A 23808-nucleotide genomic window follows, 5' to 3' on the forward strand; every position below is an offset into this window, starting at 1 on the left:
CCTGAGGAGACACCTGTGCAATCTGAACAATTCAGTCATCATATCTTGTTGTCACTTTTGGAAGTGTCTTGAAATATTACCTTCACAGGATGTATTTTAAGAACACCTTAAATTGGAAAAAGGATTGTAACATTTTTCAAGTTTGGATTCTGAGACCCTAAAAAACAAACTATGATGTTAGAAGGCTGAAAGAGCAGTTGTCATTTGAACTTGGGAGCCCAGGAGACATCTGGAACCTGGCTGGACAAAACTAAGTTAACAAACATTACAGAGCAGCTGTTTGGAAGTGGAAGAGAGAATTCTCTTTAATTCTAAAATGGCAGGGGAAGGGACAGTAGCCTACTCATCTGAAACACAGATTGGATCAAAAGTTGTTTGTTATTCCTTTTCCTCTTCCAGGGACGGTACCTAGAGACATTCAAAATGGTCCAGCATTTGACGTACCATCGTAGGCTGTCCTACAATACTGCTTCCAATAAAACTAGGCTGTCCTGGACCCCTGGTAATAGAATTGCTTACCTTTATACCAAGAAGGTTGGGAAGGCACCAAAATCTGCATGTGGCATGTGCCCAGGCCAACTTCGGGGTGTTTGTGCTGTGAGGCCTAAAGTTCTTATGAGGCTATCTAAAACAAAAAAAAACATGTCAGCAGGGCGTATGGTGGTTCCATGTGTGCTAAATGTGTCTGTGACAGGATCAAGCATGTTTTCCTGATTGAAGAGCAGAAAATCATTGTGAAAGTGTTGAAGGCACAAGCAAAGAGTCAGAAAATCAAATAAAAATACATGAAGCTTTTTTGAATTAAAAAAAAAAGTTGTTTGTTATATTAATTGGAGTGTAGTGACTAAGCTGAGTACCTATAGAAGCTTACCAATAGCTAGCATGTTCCCCTCAAACCATACAATGTAGTAAACTGGTTTTTGCCCTTTAAATAATTTATTGGCGATGTAGTTATTTGGTTGACTCATCTTGGGAAAAGGGCACAGTAAATCAGTCTAAGAGCAAGGCTGTGATTTAAGGAGGGAAACAACCATCAATCTTGTGGGTGGAAATTGTGATGAATTTATCATGGATGAGCATGGATTGTCTTCTTTTGAGGTCTTCTTTGAGATTTTACCATAAAGAATATCTTTCTCAACATGAGAAAATTTGTAGGGAAAACTTGAGTGTTATTGGCCCCTTAAAATTCACTTATCAGATTACAGTTGAGATATTTCCTTTAGCAAGTACTCCATTTGCATTCACAAAAGCTCTCCACAGAGGTAGAAGATGGGATGGAAACTCCATCCACCAAGAAGAGAAGAATGAGGCGTGAGACTCCAAGTTGTTCATCACTGCTCCTTGAAATAAAACATTATTGAAAATACACCTGTGCCAGTTTGACTGTATTATGTCCCCCCAAATGCCATTATCTTTGATATAATCTTGGGTGGGCAGACATATCAGTGTTGATTAGATTGTAATTCTTTGAGTGTTTCCATGGAGATGCAACCCCCCTCAAGAGTGGGTGATGACTCTGATTGGATAGTTTCCATGGAGGTGTGGCCCCACCCATTCAGGGTGGGTCTGAATTAGTTCACTAGAGCACTGTACAACTCAGACAGAAGGAGTGAGCTTGCTAGAGCCAAGAGGGACACTGAAAAATGCACAGAAGCTGAGAGAGTAGCTGCAGATGAGAGACAGTTTGAAGACAGCCGTTGAAAGCAGATTTTTGCTCTGGAGAAGCTAAGAGAGGACAAACGCCCCAAGAGCAACTGAGAGTGACATTTTTGAGGAACTGCAGCTTAGAGAGAAACATCCTGGGAGAAAGCCATTTTGAACCCAGAACTTGGGAGCAGACACGAGCCACGTGCCTTCCCAGCTAACAGAGGTTTTCTGAATACCATTGGCCATCCTCCAGTGAAGGTACCTGCTTGCTGATGTGTTACCTTGGACATTTTATGGCCTTAAGACTGTAACTGTGTAACCAAATAAACCCTGTTTTATAAAAGCCAATCCATCTCTGGTGTTTTGCATTCTGGCAGCATTAGCAAACTAGAACAACACCCAACCACCCCCATCCCAACCTTTTTGCTGCTCTGAGACTTAAGTCCATTTGTCTTCAGGGAAGACTCTTGGACACCCAAGCAATAGAGACACAGCATCTGGTAGAAAAGGTTTTCCAATTACCTAAAGTGTTTAAAAAAAAAAAAAAAAAAAAAACTTGACAAGATAATTAAAGGCACAATATTGAAATGCTTTCCCTATAATAAAAGAAATGTTACTTCTGGGACTGAGGTTATACTAGAAGTGTGTGTTTGTGAAAATCTGTATTTGAGGATACAGTAAAGCTAGAGAGCAAAGTGAACAGTAAGCAGCTATTATTTACCTCCTTAGGGAGGAGTCTTGTTTGTCTCTAGGCCCCCGGCAGCACCTAGCAAAGTGCCTTGCATCTCATCTGCCTCTCACTTAAAAGCTTGTTGAATTGATTAATTAGCAAGACAATGCCTTCAGAAAATGAGAAATGAGTACCCTCTTATCATTGTTGCACTTTAGATCAGTGGCATTCCGTCTAAGAGAGCATTAGGGCACAGGTTTGGACTGAATTCCCAGAACAGGATGACAAGTTATAATGGTGCCAGACAAGAAAGCAGAACTTTTGGGGTTACTGGACATCTCTACCCTCATGAGCACTTGGAGAAATGCAAGAGGTGCATATCACCAGGCAAATGCCTGATCCATCCAGGATCAATAGGTCAGCCCTACTGGGAAGACGAGTCTAAATTACAACCAGCATAGAAAGTGAAGTATCCTTTCTCCCCCGGAGCCTCTTGCCCCTCCATCAGGGGAATGGGTAGAACACTACAGCTCTGTCTATGGACCAAACCTGAAAGGCTATAGTGGTCAGGGCCAGGAGGGGAGATCAGAGAAGGAATTAGAAAGGCAAACGTGTTCTGGGCAACTCCCTGCTCTGTGGACGTTTGCCCATGTCTGGCCTCAAACATAGGGTAACCACAACTTCTGCACCAGGGCCTCTTCCTGCTGCATGCAGCTCACATTGGGTCCAGGGGTGAAGGAAAACTGCCCACCCAGAGTACATAATATCTGGAAGGAAGGAATATTTGGGAAAAGTCCCAGTACTAGTTTAGTGCCAACCCATCCCACCATCTCCGGCCCCCTCCCACTGGTTCCTCCCCTTTCAGCTGCTCTGGTTGTTATAAAACGCACATCCCATCAGACTAAACTCTGCAGCCTTTCACTAACAGCCTGTAGGAGCCCTCTCCCTGCAGCTGCACAGGACAGCGAGGCTGAGCCCCAGAACCACAGGGACCATGAAGAGCCTGCTCCTGCTCGCCGTTCTGGCAGCCTTAGCTGCGGCAATTTTGTGTTATGGTGAGAAATATCTCTCCTTTCCGTTGCTCTGGTTTATCTTTCTGCTGCTGACTTCACTTTACTTCTGGTTTTCCTCCCCCCCCCTCCTCCCCCTTTCTCTGTTATAATCTTAAAGTACCATTGATTTAACATGTCCCAGTCTCCCTCAAGAGATCCATTCCCTCAGGTCTTATTTACATCCCAAATATCCAGACTCTCATGTACAATTTAAAAGACAAGTCCTTTCAATGGCAAGTCACTCTGGGTGAATGGAAATTGAGATATTCCAGAAAGAAGGTATCCAAATTCCCAGTCCCTGAATTCTTATTGTTAAGGTTGTTTATTTACACTTTGGTATCAATTAGTTAAAGGTATTGGTTGAATCGTTCACCTTTAAGAAAATCAATTTTTATCTGATATGTGCTGTGGCCTTCTCTTGGGGCAGGGCAACCTCATGAACTTACTGCATTTGTTGAATGAGTTAATTTTTAAGTGAATTCTATTTAAAGAATTTCAGAGAAAAATGGAAGATTTCATGAGTGTCGAAAGATAATGTGGCCTTGTTTCCATATGTTGTTAAAGATCTCTGTGTCTGTTGAAAGTTTATAAAAGGAAATCTAAAGCAGAATTATTTCATAATTCAGCCTTCTGCTTCAATTATCTGGATATTCTAGCTGTTTTTAAGCCTAAATCATATTAACAACCATCTGTATTATGCTTTTCACTTTTGAAATTATTCACAAAAGTTCTGTATTGGGGGTTTGCTTTCTTCCTTTTGTTTGAACTTTTAAAGCAAATTCATTTGCTTACAAATATAAGCCTCATATTCCCAAATATACTTGCTGTCCTCAGGAGAATGGTAAAAAGAAGACATCGTCTCAGTTTTCTCTGAACTGGCATTGTGCCTAGTGTGAGTTGCTCAGCTGGAGCCAGTGGTTTCTGTGGCTGCCAATTTAGCACAGGTTCTTAAGAAGCTTTCAGAACCTCTTAGAAACCTGTCCAGCCTGTAGGAAGAAACCTGTTTTCTAGACCCTCCTGTACCTTCCTTGACCCTACTCTCAGTCCCAAATAAATCAAAGAAGGCTCTCTATGCAGCACTTAAATTATCTTTCACTAATCTGAAGACCTCACAGCCCTTGGGAAATTTTAGCCAAGACTATGACCCCTAACTCATTAAACATCAGATAAAGTGCAGAGACCTCCCAAGCAAGGACGGAGGTAGAAAAACAAATCGTAAATCTCAAATTCCTAAGATGTGTAATAACTACATTGCTAAATATATTCTTCACATATTCTTGACTCTTCCTTCTCCTTCCTTTCCTGTTTAAACTTTGTGAAGTGTGTTAAATAATGATAAAATGAACCTTTTTTTAATTACAGAATCTCATGAAAGCATGGAATCCTATGAAATTAGTAAGTAAATAAATATTCAACTGCTTTATTTAAACCTCATGCATTAAAGAATCTCTCCCTAGTTATAAAGAAAACAAATGATAAAACATACAAAAGGGAGGCAGAAGAGACCCTCATTGGGAAAACTAAGTAAATTTTAAAATCCACTGACTATAAAAATCACCAAATGAGCCATTTTGTAAGTTCAATAGTAGTGTATCATGGCATTTGAACTGCATTCAACATACTTAAAGCCCATAAAACTTCATTTACAAATTATAAGTTGGCAGCACATTAGCTACACAGATGGAAAACAGGGAGTAATGACAAATGGTAAAGCACAGAATTGGAGTCTGAGCCAGCAGGGAGACCACAAGTATCAATATTATGTCAAATACTAGAAATACCTGGACTTACAGAGACTGAGTTAAGGAGGAAATAACATACCACTCTCATTTTCAACTGATTCCTCATTTTATAATGTTTATTGACTGGCAATCTAAAGTTATGCTTCACAAATCCTTTGGGACAGAGAGAAGTTCTTTTCAAAGGCATCAAAAAGAGCACCGAGTAGGAATGCTAAAATCAAGAAAAACAAGGTGATTACCCAAAGGCCAAACAAACAAGCAAAAAATCCTGTGGCCTATCTGACACATGTCTAGGATACATCAATGGGTTATATATATATGAGTTATTGATTTCTTTTGATCAGGGAGTTTATGAAATCTGCTTTATCTCCCCTTTTGATTTTTGCACATCTCTGGGTTATATGACATGCATGAATAAATGGGCCTTCAAATAAATTTGGGTCAGGGAATATTCATGGAAATATTTTCAGCTTCTGTTTCCCTAAAGCTGTGTATCTTTATTTTCTGTTTTAAGGTCCTTTCCTTAACAGGAGAAATGCTAATATCTTCATATCACCACAGCAGAGATGGAGAGCTCAAGTCCAGGAGAGGTGAATAACAGAACTTGAAGAATTTTTAAATTGTTTCCAGTGTAGCATCTGAGATCTGAATTGAATGGAGTGAGAAACAGGTTTTTCATCATAGATATTGCTTCTAGTTATATCTTAAAATCAGGGAATATAAAAACAATATACAGAAAATGACTGAGTTTTCAGAATAATAGCTTATGAAAGACCAAGACAGGAGAAGGAGGGGGAAGGGAAAGGTGGGTAGACAGAAAGAAAACTTATATTTTCATTAAAAAAAAAAAATCCCTTCTGTTCTGCCTTTCCTCCTTTGTTTTTCAAATATCTCTTATTTGAGATCAGGGAGGAGGGCTTTCTCCAATATTTCTTTATTATTTCTTTTTTCTTTTCCTTATTCTTCCTTTATCTTTATGCATCTTTATGCATCTCAATTTTGGCTTCTCTCTTCTTCCACGTTCCAGGGTCCGAGAACGCACCAAACCCTCCCACGAGATCAACCGAGAAGCCTGTGATGATTTCAAACTTTGCGAACGCTACGCCATGATGTATGGATACAATGCAGCCTACAATCGCTATTTCAGACGGCGCCGAGGGACCAAGTGAGATTGGAAAAAGTGTCCTTCGTTCCAGAGCCTAGGGTCTGGTTTTGTATTCCCTGCAATAGCGTCACTGAAATATCTAGAAGCATATACATTGCTTGTTCCCTACCCGTTTTCCAGCCGGACTCTCCGTCCCCAGATTGTTTGATAAGTAGTGAAAGTGTGGTGTAATGGAGGGCAGAGGGGAGTTGCGATGTGTGATTAGAACATAATAAACTTCTGGTTGGATACTTTTCATTTTGTGAGTCTGATTCCTTCTGGGAAAAAGCTGAGGTATCTAGATCACAGTCAGCCTAAGCCAGTACAGGAGATTTGGTTAATTGCATACCTAGCGTTGATTAGAAGAACGACATAGGAAGAATGAAACTAAGAAGGCACTGGCACAGCCTTAAGTCCCCCAGCCTCTTTCTATCTTCGGATCAGAGGCTGATTGCTCCCTATTATGTGTTGTCCAGTATTTATTAAACATCGTAGTTAGTAAATCATCATTTTCCCTACTTCCAAACTTTAAATCGCCCCTAAGTTCATTCCTTGTGAATTCCTGACTGTTTCCCAGCTCCTCACCCTCACCTGAATGTTATCACTTCCTAAGATGCCACAGTTTCAAGTTACTTGGACCAGAGATTTAAAAAAACAAAAAAAAAGTTTCAATCATAGAATTTTGGAGCCAGACAGGATGCTAGAGCTCCCTTAGGCCTGGTTTTGATGAGGAGGAAATGAGCCTCAAAGAGTCTCCCTGCTTGAAAGTCAAAGGACAGACACAGGACTTCTCAATTCCAGTTCAGTGCTCATTCCTCTCTACCATGGTGATTTACTTGGTCGTTCCCACTTTTTATGTCCATTCCTTCTGGTAAGCCCACTGCCTTCATCTCTTTTATAGAATATCTTTCTGCTCCTTTGAAATCCTGCTAAAACCTCATGTACTTGATGAAATCAGTGACGACTAAATCCACCCCTCTCACTGCACTAGTCAAGCCATCATCCAACCGTTCAAGCATTTATATAAAGAGTCAAGTACAATATTATTCAATTCAGGTTATGATTAAAGTTGCTTTAAGAGTATTTCTTTTCTAATATATTTTATAGTAAGTTCTTTGAGGGCAGGCACTGTAACTTCAACTTACATTCCCTCTAGAGCCTTAGTACTGTGTTATATTCATTAAAGGTTATTCAAGGGCAACTGGCTAAACAAGGGACTGATTGACTTTTCATGCCTGGGAGTGAGCACTTGATTCTGAAACTATGAGATTCATCATAATAATACGTTCTATATAATTTAAACCAGGAGCAGCTGACAGCCCATGACCAGTCAGTACAGGGGTGTGAAGATTTGGCCCCCTTGTCTTAAAGTGGGACAATATCGAAAAGCAGTTATAGCTCTAGAGTTCACTGTAGGCATAGTTGGGGCCTCTGTTGAAAATGGATCACAGTTCAATTTGTCTCTGTGCCTAATCCTACTTCTCTCACCCCTTACATGTTCAGTTCCCGAAAGTTTTCTCCAACAAAAATTCACTTTGAAAACTCATAGTCAGAAAAAATATATATATATATATATATTTCCCAGGGGACCCAACCTATGACAATTGGTACTGCAAGTGACCCTAGAAAGCAAACATCCAAAAAGTGACTTTTTGAAGCTTGTTCACTCTCCAGCCAGCTTACAATGAGAATCACATCACTGTTGGTAGGTGAAGCACTGATACCCCTTGGCATGCAGTTGCAGTGCAATTGGTAAAACTTCCACTGGTGGTGATGAGATTGGATACTGAGGGATTACACTAGCAAGTGCACTCATCAGGCACTTGAGAGGTAGGGTAAAAGAACAGTTACACGGACTTTAAAATCAGATGGCTGTTGCTGGAAAACCACTGATGTTTTGGAGAGAGATAATGAAAGGCTTAGGGTAAGTAATCACTATGTAAGGCAAAGTGTGAAAGCCGGAGAGCTTCTTTGGCAGCATATAAATAGACTCAACTATCCTATAGCCAAAGGATAGAAAAATCCAAAGATGAGGTCAACAACTTAATTATTACAAGTAAAAAAGCTCTCTAAAAGGTTGAACTCTCAACAGCAAGTCTTTTAAACCAAGGTCAAGGCATTGATTGGGAAATAATGAGACTTGGAGTGAGAGCCTCTGGGTTGATGCACTAGCATATCTTGAATTCCCAGATTCTCCTGCAAAAGAATCACTATGAAGAGAAGACAAACACTTCATTCCTGCACAACCCATGGAGGAGACACCCACAACCCTACCATAACACAAGCTGCATCCACCTTTGCTAGACTACTGCTTTTCTGGTTGTGACGGAGACCCAGAGGAAGACAGTTTTCAGCTGAGCTATTGACAATGCAACCACTGACAGTGATATGAATATTCAGAGAAACAAGGAAAACTGGTGTTTGGAGTTCCCAGGGGAAGTTGAGAATGGGAGGTCTCATACTAGGGTAATTGTCTAAGATCATTCTTCAGTAGTATAGTCTCAAAGGAGTTAGTGAACTTGAAAAATGTAGGTATGGACTTCACTCAGGAAGAGTGAGCTCCACTGGAACATCACACAGAAAGCTTTTCAGAGATGTGATGTTGGAGATTTTCAGTCATCTAGTCTCAGTGCAAATAGATTTCAAGTCTGCAAATCAGATATATGTTCCCAATTGGAACAAGAAGAGGAACTGTGAGCGAGAAGGAATGAGAATACTCCAAAACCCAAATTCAGTCATGGAAAGTGGCCTTAGAAAATAAGAAATGGTAACCATATAACATATCTACAGGAAAGACACATCTTCCATTATATCACTGGGAACTCACATTCCAAAGAATCCCTTTAAATCTAATGATTTGAAAGAAGATTTCCCATAGATATCCACAGTGACTCAACTTATGTCAATTCACAAGAGAAGGAATCCCTATTCCAACAAACTCTTTGGAAAAGCCTTCAGTGACCAGTCATCTTTTTCTCAACATAAGCAAATTCACACTAGAAGTAAATCACATGACTATCATCTTAATGGTAAAGTCTTTATTCAAAACTTTGGCTTGAGACAATACAATGGAACTGACACTGGAGAGAAACTCTATGAACACCATCTATCTAGTGAAGCCTTCACTAGATGTTTTCATCTTGGAGAACATGAAAAAACTCATACTGGAGAGAAACCCTGTCAATGTCTTTGGTATGGGAAGCCCGTCAGTCAATATTCTACTCTTAGAGATCATGAAAGAATTCATACTAGAGAGAAACCCTAAGAATGTCATCTGTGTGGGAAAGTCTTTATACAACATGAGAAAACTCATGCTGGAGAGAAACTATGAATGTATCAAGGTGGGAAGGCCTTCAGTCAATATTCTCATCTTAGAGAACATGAGAGAACTCACTGGTGAGAAACCCTATGAATATTATCTATGTGGGAAAGCTTTCACTCATTGTTCTGGTCTTAGATGATGTGGCATCACTCAGTATAAATGTTTTGAATACAGAGATTCCAGTCATAGAATTAACCTTTAACACACCAGAGAACTCACACGCTGAAGAAATACTGCGTAATCAATATGGAAGAGGTTCTCATTATCCTTACTACTTCAGAAAATCCAAGCAAATTCTACTGAGAAGAATCTATATGAATGGCATTTATGTAGCAAAGCCTTCCATTTATGGTCTGATGGTATATATCATGGGTGAGCTCACAATATAAATGCAATAAAAGTGGAACTAGTCTTCTTCCACCACTCTAAGTCATAAACAAGCCAAAGAAATCTGAAGAGAGATGAATTTTATGCCTATAATAGTATGGTAATACTGTAATTTATAATTTATACTTTAAATAAAAAGAGTGAACTCCATAGGAAAGAAACACTTGGTCTGTAATCAATGTGCACAGCCCTTTAGCTGAGCACCAGCCTTACTGTGCAAAAGAAAATCCAATATAAGTATAACCACTAAAACAAAAAATTAGTGAGAAAAGTCTACTAGTAGGACAAAACCCCTAGAGATAGTGCAAGATAATTCATACTGGAAAAGTTATGCAATAAAAATCATCAGAAATTATACCTCCATACAGCAATACTTGAAGGGCATGGAAGAATTCTCACTATGTAAAACACTCTCAGGGTCATAAATGATGGGAGGTCTACCGTGAACACTCATTCCCTAGGCAGAATTAATCTTTTTGCACTGAGGAGTAAACAGTCCTGAAGTTAAAATCAAAAAATCTTTAGTAACCTTCATATGAGAAAACTCAGAGTGGACAATAAGGCACTTTACGAATACCTTTGAGCATGTAATTCAGCAAAGAATCCAGGATTTTGAACAAGCCATACTATTCAAAACATAAGATTGTGTACTGATCTGGGAATATTGAATGAAGATTATTGTAAGAAGTAATATGAAATGTGATTCATTTTTATAGATTAGTATTTTCATAAATGGAAGCAACAAAAGTTGTTGCTGAAAAATCAAAGTCCTAGTATTTTTCTATGTAGTTCTAAATGCAAATTTTTGGATCACTCAGAAAATAACTTTGCATATTAACATGAACATTTAGAACAGAAAATTATGTATGTTTACCATTATCTTCATGTTGTAGAATATATGTGCATGGCAGCAATGTAGACAAACATCAATAAATACACTTTTGAAGTCAATTAACACAAAAGTATCATCCTCCCCCATTATAAAGACTAGTACTGCCTCCCTTGCTCAAAGATAATACAGAGGCCTCTACCTTGTAAAACAACATAATCCCTTTCTCAAGATCTATACTCACCTTTCTGCCTGAACACTAGATCAATAATTAGAGTAAAGGCAGAGCATAATCTTGTTAGAGAAGTGACGGGTCTGCTAAGGGAACAAATGAACTATATGCTGAAGGAACTTCAGGACCTAGCCAATATGTACCAACAGGATTCAGGAGGGTATGTATGGATTGGAACCCGAGGGCACTTGGTCAAGAAGGATGGATTATAAAGCTGGATAATGAAGAGTTAATCAATAATTGAGCATTCTCCTAATTTTGTTATTGTGGTCAGGAACCCAGAAGATGGTGCTGATAAACTGCTAAGTTGGCTCTTAGAAGCTTAAATAAAGCAGTGGCCCATGTTAAGTAAGGTAAAAAGGCTACAGCTGTCTTTATAAACAGTGGAGGAAAAGAGTAACAAGGCATGCTAGAGTAGACATACCATGTAAGGACAGAAAAGCCAACAGCCAACTATGGAGGGCCCGGATGATACTCCATTTACCAAAGTGAAAAGGAGGCTCTGGTGAAAGCAGATGAGGTAGTATCATTGAGAAGCTCTGTGGAGGCCCTCATCCGGAAGCCAAAGCTGATTAAAAGAAATGCTCCTACCAAACTGGGGTCCTGAATAGCAGTGGGAATGTTGGAATCCAGAAATAATAGTAACCAACTGGTAATGCTTAACCATCAGGAATAAGATGGGCATGATTATTGTAAAAAGTGGCGAGGTTGGCATGGCAGGCTAAGAGCAGCTGCCCAGGAAAGAGTCATTCTCCCTTGCCCACTTTCTGGACACAGAACCCACTGACGATGGAGAGAGGTCCCTACAATATTAAGGCAAGTGTTTACAATAATGATCCTCCCCCACCCCCCAACCCCACCCAGTCCGTTTCCAAAAGACATCCAGGCTTTACTTGGGTAACTGTGCATTAGGGAAAAGAGAATATACAAACATTTTGAGGATTTTTGGACACAGGCTTTGTGTTTACACTGATAGCTGGCAACCCAAAGTGGAGGCACAAAGGGGCTGGGTAACAAATGGAGTCCTGACCTAGGTCTAGCTTCACTGGGTTACTGAATTCATGTACCTTCACAAGGGTCATTTTTCCATCCCAAAAGAATAATTGAAATGGATATACTTGATATGTGCAGAAGTGTGCAAGGCCAAATAAAAGCCTCTGAAACTACACCCCTCCTCCTACCAAGATAGCAACTCAAAATTGCATACCAGAGTGAATGCTAGAGATTAGTGACACACTTAAAGACCTAAAGGATCAGGTGTGGTGAACTCCATCATGACATTTAATTTACCAATTTAATTCCTAAAGAAACTAGAAGGATTCTGGTTGATGATACTGGATTATATAAAATTTAACCAATTTTTAATCCCAGTTGGAGTTGCTACACCAAAGTGGTATGTTCGCTATAGAAGATCAACATATTTTCAGCTACATATGTTCACTGTTCTTGCAAATGCATTATTTTCTATTCCTATTAGAAAAGATGACCAGAAGCAGTTTGAATTAACAGGCAATAGGCAACAGTACTCATTTATGGTCATATTAATTTGCCTACTCTTTCCCTCGCTTATAATATAATCCACAGGGAAATGGACCTTCTAGGCACCCCACAGAACATAACATTGGTCCACTATATCAGTGACGTCTTGTTAAATAGAACAGATGGGCAAGAAGCGGCAAGTAGTTTGGAGGCCTTGTTTCTCTAGAAGCAACAATTGGTGAAGGTAAACCCAGGAAGATTTAGGAATCTTGAGTCAACCTTAGGGGTCCAATGCATTTGGGGCATTCCAAGACTTCTCTTACAAAGTAAAGGACAATTGTTTCATCTCACAACTTCCACTACTAAGAAGGAAACACAACAAACATGGAAAACCAGTTTGAGTTCTGATGTCAGCATACTCATCACTTGGAAATTATATTCAGTGCATTTACCAAGTAAGAAGAAAGGCTCTTACTTCTTAAGGCTCTGTTTCTTAAGGCATACAAACCAGAAGAATCTAGGGTAGATTTAGTCTGTGATGAAAGCAGCTCTGTTTCTTAAGGCATACAAACCAGAAGAATTTAGGGTATTAGAGGTACCTGTGGTGGGAAAAGATGCCATGTGATGTTTATGACAAGCCAAAATAGGAGAATCACAATGTAGATTCCTAAGGTTCAGGACCAAAGTCAAACTAACTTCAAATTATACACTATTCAAAAGAGAGCTTCCTGATACTCCTGAGATGGAGCAACAGGGATCATATTCACCACACCCTTCATGAAACAACTAAAAAAATATGTACAAATATGTGAATCAAGGGTTTACGAGTCATTAGCTGTTAGTCAATGAAGGACATTGATACATAAGAGATGGGAAACAAATGAGGTGTGTCCTATAATTGCCACAGCTTACTGCTAGGAAAGTTTCCAGGCCATGGGATAGAATGGAACCCAGAAGGAGGCTTGTAGCCTCCCTAAATTGAGGAAACAAAGCTGGGGCCCAGAAAGACCAAAGCAACTAGAGTTCACAGGAAAAGTACCAAAGAAAAGAGAGAGACACAGAGAAAGCTTTAGAAATCCATAGAGGATTGCACTCAAATCTCAATTACTTAGTGTGAGTATGTGAGTAAACTACCTGCTGCTGGGGAAATAACCACCAGAGAAGATTAGAGGGAAAAGTACTCAGAGTTCTACAAGGCAAGGAACAGTTCCTATACCCACCAGGCAGAGTGGAAAACCTCATAATTTACGGGTCTTGGGTAGACAATTCAGAAAGATTGCCTCAGTAAAGGGGAAAATTAGACCTTAATTAAAGACATCTTTGGGTCTATCTTAAAAGCAAGGTGTGAAAAGATCAAATTGTTAACAAGTAACAGTGTCCAAGAAAAAAGCTCAAAAATATTTATAGAAATAAAAATTTACAATGTCTGACATCCAATAAAAAATTACCAGGCATGTAAGGCAGGTAATTATAATGAAAAGAAAATTCGATCCATCAAAACTGACACATATATGGCACAGATAATAGAGTCAGTAGAAAACAAAGATATTGAAAGTCATTGTGATTGTATTCCATATGTTCAAGGAGCTAGAAGAATGATTCAATAAATTAAATCAAAACATAGAAGATACAAAAATGACACAAAGAAAACTTCCTAGAAATGAGGACTATAAAGTTTGAGATGAAAAAATATATTGGATGGGGTTAAAGGCAGATCAGAAATTGTCAGAGAAAATATCAGTGGACCTAACATCAAAGCAATACAAAACATGAACACACACACACAGAGATATACATGTAAATGGAATTTTCAAAGGGGAAGAGTTGAGATAGAAAAAATCTTCTGAGAAATAATAGCCAATAATTTTCCAAATTTGATGAAAACTATAAACCCACAAATCCAAAAAGCTCAATGAATTCCAAGTACAAGAAACATGAAGAAAACAACATCAAGTCACATCATACTCAAATTTCTCAGTACCAGTGATAAAGTAAAAAGCTTAAAAACAACAAGAGTTGGAAGACACATCATGTACAAGAGAAACAAAGAGAAGGAAGAAAGCAGACTTCTCATAAGAGACAAATGCAAACCAGAGCATTGTGGAAACAATATTGCTAGAGTACTGTAGGAAAAACTGGCAACCTACAATTCTAAATTCTGCAAATGTATCTTTCAAATACGAAGGTAAAATAAAGTGATTTCAAACATACAAAAGTTGAAAGAATTCATCACCAGTAAACCTGCATTACAAAAAATGAAAAAGTCCTTCAGGGAGAAGATAAATGATACACAATGGAAAGCTGGATCTACAGGAAAGAAAGAAGAATCCTGGGAATTATAACCTATGTGGGTAAAAGATACTTTTAAGGATGACTTGTCTCATTATTTATTTATCTTTAAAATGTAATTGACTTTGGAAATGATAAATAGTAACACAAATAGAAGTAAGATGTTCGTCACCAATTGTGCAAAGGCTGTGGGAAGAAATTGAAGTATAGTATTGTAAGATTATTGTAGGCAGACTATGATGAGTTAAAGATGTCTGCTATAAACTGTAAAATAACCATAAAATGACACAGCAAAGAATTATAGCTAATAATCTCACAAACAAGTTAAAACAAACCTTAAAAAAAAAAATGCTCCAACAATCTGAAATAAGACAGAAAAAGGAGGGAACAGGGAACAAAAAAACCAGAAAGGACAAATTGAAAACAAATGGTGAGATGGTAAACTTAAACCTAACTGAATCAGTAATCACATTAAATGTAAACAGTTTAAACAGTCCAATTACCTTTTATTTCTACACATATTATAAATCTCACAGTACACTTTTATTATTTCTGATTTAAACAATTACTAGTTTTAAATGTTTAGATAATAAGAAATATCTCATGCATTTATTCATGTTGTTATCATTTCCATTGCTGCTCATTCTTTTGTGCAGACTTGTATTTCCATCTGGTGTCATTTTCCTTCTGCCTGAAGGACTTCCTATAATGTTTCTGGTTAAGTACAGGTCTTCTGGATTCTTTATGTTTTTGCAACTTTGAAATCATCTATTTTTTGCCCTTGTTTTTGAAAGATATTTTCCCTATATAGAGAATTCTACGTTGCCAGCTTTTGTCTTTCAATACTTTAAAGATCTCGTTCCACTCTCTTCTCACTTGTATTGTTTCTGATTTTCTCTCATTTTAATCTGTGTCCTCTGGATGTACAGAACTTTAATTTCTGGCTGTTTCTAAGTTTTCCTCTTTATCCTAATCAATTTGATTATGATGTACCTTGGTATGGTTTTCTTTATGTCTTTTTGTTCTTGGGGTTTATTGAGCTTTTTGGGTATCATTAAATTTAGAAAATTTTCAGTCATTAATTCTTCAAATATTTTTCCTTCCACCACTCTCCTCTCCTTTGGGGACTCCAATGGCATATACATTAGTCAACATGAAGTCATCCCACAGCTCAATGATACTCTTTTGATTTTTATAAATTCTTTTTGCTCTGTGTACTTCATTTTTGATACTTTATATTAATATGTCTTGGAATTCACTATCTTGGCCTAATCTTTTCTTTGGCCTAATCTATTGCTAATCCCATCCAGTGTATTTTTCATCTCAGACATTGCCATTTTTATCTATAGAAGCTTTATCTGAGTGTTTTTACATCTTTCATATTTCTAGTTAACTTTTTAATGTCTTGGATACAGTTACAGCTATTTTAATGCCCTTCTCTGCTAATTCTAGTATCTTTGTCAGCTCTGGGATAGTTTTAAATGGATGATTTTTCTCCTCATTATGGGCCATATTTTCCTACTTCTTTGCATGCCTGGCAATCTATCATTTGATGCCAGGCACTGTATATTATACCTTTTTGCATTCTGGATGGCCTTGTATTACTTTAAGTAGTCTTGAGCTTTGTTCTGGGATTCAGTTCAACTACTTGGAAACAGTTTGCTCCTTTAAGTTTTCCTTTTAAGATAGGACCAGAGCAGTACTTAGTCCAGAGTTCGTTATTTTCCAACTACTGAGGCAAGACTTCTGAGTACCCCACCCAATGCCCTATTAACTAAGACATTTTCTAGTCTGGGTAGTAAGAACAGGCAAAGGTTCCAGCCCTAAGTTAGTGCCAGCCACTATTTTCTCTTTCTCTCGGATGGTTCTTTCCCAACAGGCATTGCCAATCATTCATCTGCTATATATGTGAGGATTACCTTCCACAGATGTTTGGAGTTCTCTCTCTGTGCAGCTTCTCCCCTCTGGTATTTTGCCATTTGACCTACAGCCACCTTATTCTCTGTGAACTCCCAGCTCCAGCTCCTCAACTCAGAGAATTCACTGAATTCTGCCTAATTTCCTTCTCCCTAAACCACAGCTTGGAAATTTCCTTAAAGCAATTAACTGGGGCAATTGCAGGGCTCACTTTGTTTCCCACTTAGTAATGATCTCTATCTTTCATGGCAAGTTGTCCAGCGTCTTGAAAACCATTGTTTCCATGTATTTGCTGTTGTTTGTTGTTTGTTTCTGAAGGGAAGGTAAATTCCATTCCTGATAGTCCATCTTGGCTTTAGCGCATTAAGTCAGGCAGATTACTCTGAAGGTCATCCCAGCCTCAGAGTTCCCAGAGAACTGGCTGGAGAATTTATTGCAACTGCATCCCAGTTCAGATTCTCACTCTGCCCAGGCCTACTTCCCTCACCCTTTTCATATTTTGTTCCAAGGAGTACTCCCCAATAAACCTCCGGCACACAGATCTCAGAGTCTTAGGGTCTATTTCCCAAGGAACTGGATTTATGGCCGTCATTCAGATGATAAAGACCAGGACCTTCTAGCTACAGACTTACTGTTTTACATGTTACACAATACTTGAATGATAGTTACTGAGCTGGCAAGGAGTTCTGCGATAATACAGTCCCACCCTTTCACTGCACAGTTAAGGAATTTGAGAACTTAGAGGTTGACTGTTCTCGAGGGCAAGTACTGGCCTCATAAAATTTCATTTTTTAAACTAACCTTTTTAAATGGCCCATATATTTGCACCAAACTGGGAAATACATTTCTTTAGAACAGCCACAACATCCACGAAAATGTGGCTAGAAACTCTCTATTGTAATTTTCCCCTGTAGAAGAGACCAACCAGAATCCTGGAGAAGCCGTTCCCAGAGCATTTCTATGAAGCAAATGGATGTAAAGTGTAAGTGCAGACTGTAGTGGATGCTGCAGTGTGTTGCCCAAATCCCCTCTTCAGGACGAAGGCATTCATTCCCTCGGGTGCTGGGACAATCCGCAGCTGCAGGCTTTTGGCTGTGTCTCTACTGGCACTGCCCTTAGCTGAAGAGGGCCACCTTTCCCCAAGTCACATCCCTTTCCAGGAGCAGACCACATCCAATAGCTTGTCAGTGTACAGGTACACAGGCCCAATCCCCTTCCCCAACATGGGCTACTGTCAGTCCTGTGATTGCCTCTCTTTTCCCCTGATACTCAGTGATAAAAATCCAGAATGTGCCATGGTTCAATTGCTGTCTATGACTTTAAATATTCTGAGAAATGAGAAAGCAGAGGTGGGGTATGGGACATTTTCTTGACGGTTTCTAAATTCATCCTAGGATTGAAATTTGAACCGATTTTTCTGATTTGTACATGTAAGCCTCATACCTTTCCCAAATATACTGATGCCAGGACTATATTATGAGATTTATCTGTTTATCTTTTACGTCCTTCAAAGAGATGAACTGGGTGACCTGGGGTTTTTTCCATCTCTCATTTCTCTGAATTCAGGCATTGAAAGTGAACCAACAAGAAAGCCAGAAAATTAAATCATCTGGGGTTGTTAAAACATGAGGTTATACTTTGAAAAATACTGTTCAAGAAATGTGCTCTTTTGCTCATTTAGTTAATACAGAAGGTTTTTATGATATTTGCCTAGGAACCCTCTGACTCCTTTACTTTGGGTAGAACGACACACAAAATTTGTCTCTACCCATTTCATGTAAGGACAATGACCACTCCTTTCAACCACATAACTATCATAAGGTAGGAGAATAATTTGCATACATTAGATACATGTTTTTAAACATTCTGAGGTGTAATTTTCCTTCTTACAAGGAGTGTTGGAAATGTTCCTAAATAATAATGATTTTGCATTATAAAGGGATGCAAAAGAAAATTGTAAGTGGTATGACTTGTCCTGAGGAGTGAATTAGATCTCAAACATGAGAATATACCAAAGAAAAAATTATAGAGCTGAGAAAGAGTAGATAATTTTTTCACTAAGCTATAGCCACAGCATCTAGGAAAATGTGGCTAGACTACAAAGATTAGCAAAAACGTGTGAGAAATTTGCACACATTTCTTTAAAAACATAAAATGAAATTGAGAGTTGGAAGAAATTATGGAGTAAATATAGACCAGTGTTTCCCAAGTGAGTATTTCAAGGAATGATATTCCAGACAGTATTCTGCCAAATGTTGTTCTACACCTGAATAACTTCTTTTATTTTTATACATCACCTCTTAGAGATTAATACGTATTTACTATATTAAATTTAATGTTATATCCTCTGTGAGGTCCATCAGCAAAATAATCTATTTATCTCTGTTTAGCATGGAAGTCTGCAAAATAATTTCATAACAGAATATTCTTTTCAAAGGGCATTGACCAACATCTTGCAAAACACTATTTTAGAATCACCAGTCAAGCCCAATCTCTCACTCTTTCTTTCTGTATGTGTCTACCATGCACTTCACAGTTAATAAATACTTATTATGCATTGACTCGGTGCCATACAAAAGTAGCAAATGGTCATTCAGCTTGCACTTACAAACTCCAGTGGGATGACATTCTCTAAGTCATATGATATAGTAGTCCTTTATTAGATAACTAACTCTTAAGATAGAACATTTTCTTATTTTGAATCAACTTAAATATTTTGGCCTTAATTCTTCTAAGACAGCCTCCTTTATTGTTTCTTCTTTTCAATCTTCCACATTTGATCTGTTGCTCAGACATCTGCACACTCCCATGCATCTTTCTCTGAATATATTCTGGTCCCTCCATATCTGTCCTGTAGAATCCAGTGTGAAACACAATACTCCACAATGTCTAACAACCTCAGAGTGCAACTAATCATGACCACTAATGACCCAAATTCTGTTGCAGCTGTGGAAGTCTAGGCCTGCATTTCCTTTCCTTGTGGCTGCCTCTCACTGGTGGCTTCACATGCTTTTGGCCTTTTTTAAAAAAAACTTTTTATTGTAATAACATATATATAATTCAAAATTTCCCATTTTAACCACCTTCAAGTGTATAATTCAGAGGTATTAATTACATTCACAATACTGTGCTACCATCACCAACATCCATTACCAAAAGTTTTCATCAACTCAAACAAGTGCTGCACCCATGTGGTAGAGTGAGTTATGTACCCCAGAAATAACATATTCCTAATCTTAATGCACATTCCTGTGAATGTGAATGGTTCACCACTGAAAATAGGATGTCTTTTTTATAAATTAAGGTGTGGCCTAACTGAATGAGGGTGGGTCTTAACCCGGATTACTGGAGGCCTTATAAAGATTACCCAGAAGTCACAGAGGCTAGAAGGGAGAGGACATGGCTATGTAAACTAAGGGATTTCAGCAAGCCAGCGATAGAATGCTACCGACCTCGGGAGGAAGCAAGCCCTCTGGTCTTCAAAACTGTGAAACAATAAATTCCTGTTGTTAAACCAAAACCGGTTTGTGGTATTTGTGACAGCATCTCAGGCAAACTAAGACAACCCATTAAGCAATAACTCCCCCATTCTTCTCCGCAGGCTCAGCTCCTGGTTACCTGTAATCTGCTTTCTGTCTCTATAAATTTGCTTATTCTGGTATTTAAAAATAAGTGAGATCATACATTATTTTTCCTTTGAGGTTTGGCCTATTTTGCTCAACATGTTGTCTTCAAGATTCATGTTGTAGCATGTATCAGAACATCATTCCTTTTTATGGCTAAATAATATTCCATTGCAGGTATATCTCACATTTTGTTTATCCATTCATCTGTTAATGGACATGTGGTTGCTTCCACCTTTGGGCTATGGTGAATAGTGCTGCTAAGAATATTGGAGTAAAAATGTGTTCAAGTCCCTGCTTTCAATTCCTATAGTATATACCCAGAAGTGGGATTGCTGGCTCGTATGGCAATTCTGTGTTCAACTTTATGAGGAACTGTCAAACTGTTTTCCACAGAAGCTGCACCATTTTATAATCCACCAACAATGTACAAGCATTCCAATCTCTGCATCCCCACCAAACCTTGTTTTTTCTTTTTTTTTTTTTTTAAATAATAGCCATTTTAGTGGGTGTGAAGTTGTATCTTGGTGTGTGGTTTTGATTTGCATTTCTATGATGAGCATCTTTGCATGACCTTATTGGCCATTTGCATATCTTCTTTGGAGAAATGTCCATTTAAGTCCTTTGCCTATTTTTTAATGTTTGTTTGTTGTTGTTGTTGTTGTCTTTTTCTGTTGTTGAAGTTGTAGCAGTTCTTTATATTTTGGATGTTAAACCCATATCAGATATATGTTTAGCAATTATTATCTCCCATTCTGTAGGTTGTCTTTCCACTTTCTTGGTAATGGTCTTTGACATACAATAGTTTTAAATTTTGATGAAGTCCATTTTATCTTTTGTTGCTCAGGCTTTTGGTGTCATATCTAAGAAATCACTGCCAAATCTGAGCTCATGAAAGTTTTCCCCTGTGTTTTCTTCTAAGAGTTTTATGGTTTTAGTTCATAAGTGTGGGTCCTTTAAACATTTTGAGTTAATTTTTTTATACAGTGTCAGATAGGAGTCCAATTTCATTCTTTTATATGTGGACCACCACAACCATTTGTTGAAGAGATCATTCTTTCCCATATTTAATGTACTTGGCATCCTTTTCAAAAATCAGTTGGCCACTCAGGCAAGATGGCGGCATAGAGAGGAGTGGAAGCTAAGTAGTCCCCCTGGAACAACTACAAAAAACCAGAAACAACTAGTAAATAATCCAGAATAACTGCGGGGGGACAAACGAGACCATCCATTCATCATACACCAACCTGAATTGGGAGGAATGCCCGAGAACACAGCATAAAATCTGTAAGTAAAACCTGCGGAACCAGGTCGGGAGACCCCCTCCCCCATAGCCCGAGCTGCGGAGCCTCATGGTGCCAGAGAGAAGCTCTCTCCCAGCAAGCGAATACGGCTCAGCTGAGCTCCAACTGGGGTTTTAAGTAGCGAGTGTGAACTGCTCACTACAGGTACGCAGCCCCAAAAAACAGACAGAGGCTTTGGGTGATGACTGACCTTGGAGAGCCGGAGGGTTGCCTTGACTGGGTCTGAAGGGGACTATCTGTTTCTTTTTTGGCTCAGTGGAGAAAGCCCCAGTCATTTTCAGTTTCCAGGGCTGTGACTCTGGGAAGGGCGGAGACAGCACAAGCAGAGAGCAAGACCATTGAAATGCTAATGACCTCCACCTGGGGGCTCTGTCTTCTCTAGGAGGAAAGGGGTGGGGCCCTTTCCATTCAGAACCAGACTCCAGAGCCTGGGGGAACATGGCCATACCGGCCATACCGCCTCACACCAGACAAGAATTATAGGTTAACAGGCGTCACCTGCTGGGCAGAAAAGCACAGTGGCCCAAGGCATCAAAGGGTGGAGCAATTTTCTAAGACACACCCGCAGGGAAACCAGATACTGAATATTTCTTCCCTCTGGGACCTGAGCCTGTTCTGGTCTGGGAAAACCTGATTTGGATAACCAAGGAAACCATGCCTAGACAACAGAAAATTACAACCTACACTAAGGAAAACAAAGTTATGGCCCAGTCAAAGGAACAAACGTACACTTCAGCTGAGATACAGGAATTTAAACAACTAATGCTAAATCAATTCAAAAAGTTTAGAGAAGATATCGCAAAAGAGATAGAGGCTGTAAAGGAAGCACTGGACATGTATACGGCAGAAATCAAAAGTTCAAAAAACCTACTAGTAGAATCTATGGAAATGAAAGGCACAACACAAGAGATGAAAGACACAAGGGAAACATACAACAGCAGATCTCAAGAGGCAGAAGAAAACACCCAGGAACTGGAGAACAAAACACCTGAAAGCCTACATGCAAAGGAACAGATGGAGAAAAGAATGAAAAAATATGAGCAACGTCTCTGGGAACTCAAGGATGAAACAAAGTACAGTAATGTACATATCATTGGTGTCCCAGAAGGAGAAGAGAAGGGAAAGAGGGCAGAAGCAATAATAGAGGAAATAATCAATGAAAATTTCCCATCTCTTATGAAAGACATAAAATTACAGATCCAAGAAGCGCAGCGTACTCCAAACAGAAGAGATATGAATAGGCCTACGCCAAGACACTTAATCATCAGATTATCAAATGTCAAAGACAAAGAGAGAATCCTGAAAGCAGCAAGAGAAAAGCAATCCATTACATACAAAGGAAGCTTCATAAGACTATGTGCGGATCTCTCAGCAGAAACCATGGAGGCAAGAAGGAAGTGGTATGATATATTTAAGATACTGAAGGAGAAAAACTGCCAACCAAGAATCCTGTATCCAGCAAAGCTGTCCTTCAAATATGACGGAGAGCTCAAAATATTTTCTGACAAACAGACAATGAGAGACTTTGTGAACAAGACACCTGCCCTACAGGAAATACTAAAGGGAGCACTACAGGGTGATAGAAGACAGGAGTGCGTGGTTTGGAACACAATTTTGGGAGATGGTAGCACAACAAAGTAAGTACACTGAAGAAAGGTAACTATGAATATGGTTGGGAGAGAAAGATGGGGAGCATGTGAGACACCACAAGAAAGGAGGAAAGATAAAGACTGGGACTGTGTAACTTGGTGAAATCTAGAGTATTCAACAATTGTGATAAAATGTACAAATATGTTCTTTTACGAGGGAGAACAAGCAAATGTCAACCTTGCAAGGTATTAAAAATGGGGAGGCATTGGGGGAGGGATGCAATCAGCATAAACTAGAGACTGTAACTAATAGAATCATTGTATTATGCTTCCTTTAATGTAACAAAGGTGATATACCAAGGTAAATGCAGATAAGAGGGGGGGATAGGGGAGGCATGTTAGACACTTGACATTGGTGGTATTGTCTGATTCTTTATTCTACTTTGATTTAAGGTTATTTTTCCTTTTGCTGCTTCCTAGCTGTCATTTTTTGTTGTTGTTTCCTCTTTCTTTTGCCTCTCTACCTTCTTTGACTCTCCCTCCTGCCTTCTGGAAGAAATGTAGATGCTCTCGCTTAGTATG

General features: G+C 38.9%; 1 protein-coding gene and 1 pseudogene across 1 annotated transcript; both read left to right on the forward strand.

Annotated features, from left to right (window-relative positions):
- The first annotated feature begins 423 nt into the window (after positions 1-423).
- Positions 424-779, forward strand: LOC119543391 (annotated as a pseudogene).
- Positions 780-3214: 2435 nt separating this feature from the next.
- Positions 3215-6513, forward strand: LOC119543392 (matrix Gla protein). Its single transcript, XM_037848205.1, has 4 exons — positions 3215-3372; positions 4732-4764; positions 5626-5701; positions 6139-6513. Exons 1-4 carry the CDS (start codon positions 3312-3314, stop codon positions 6278-6280), a joined length of 312 nt encoding a protein of 103 aa, XP_037704133.1. The 5' UTR covers positions 3215-3311; the 3' UTR covers positions 6281-6513.
- The last annotated feature ends 17295 nt before the right edge of the window (positions 6514-23808 follow it).

Source organism: Choloepus didactylus, chromosome 8 (assembly GCF_015220235.1).
Source record: "Choloepus didactylus isolate mChoDid1 chromosome 8, mChoDid1.pri, whole genome shotgun sequence".
Classification (NCBI taxonomy): Eukaryota; Metazoa; Chordata; class Mammalia; order Pilosa; family Megalonychidae; genus Choloepus; species Choloepus didactylus.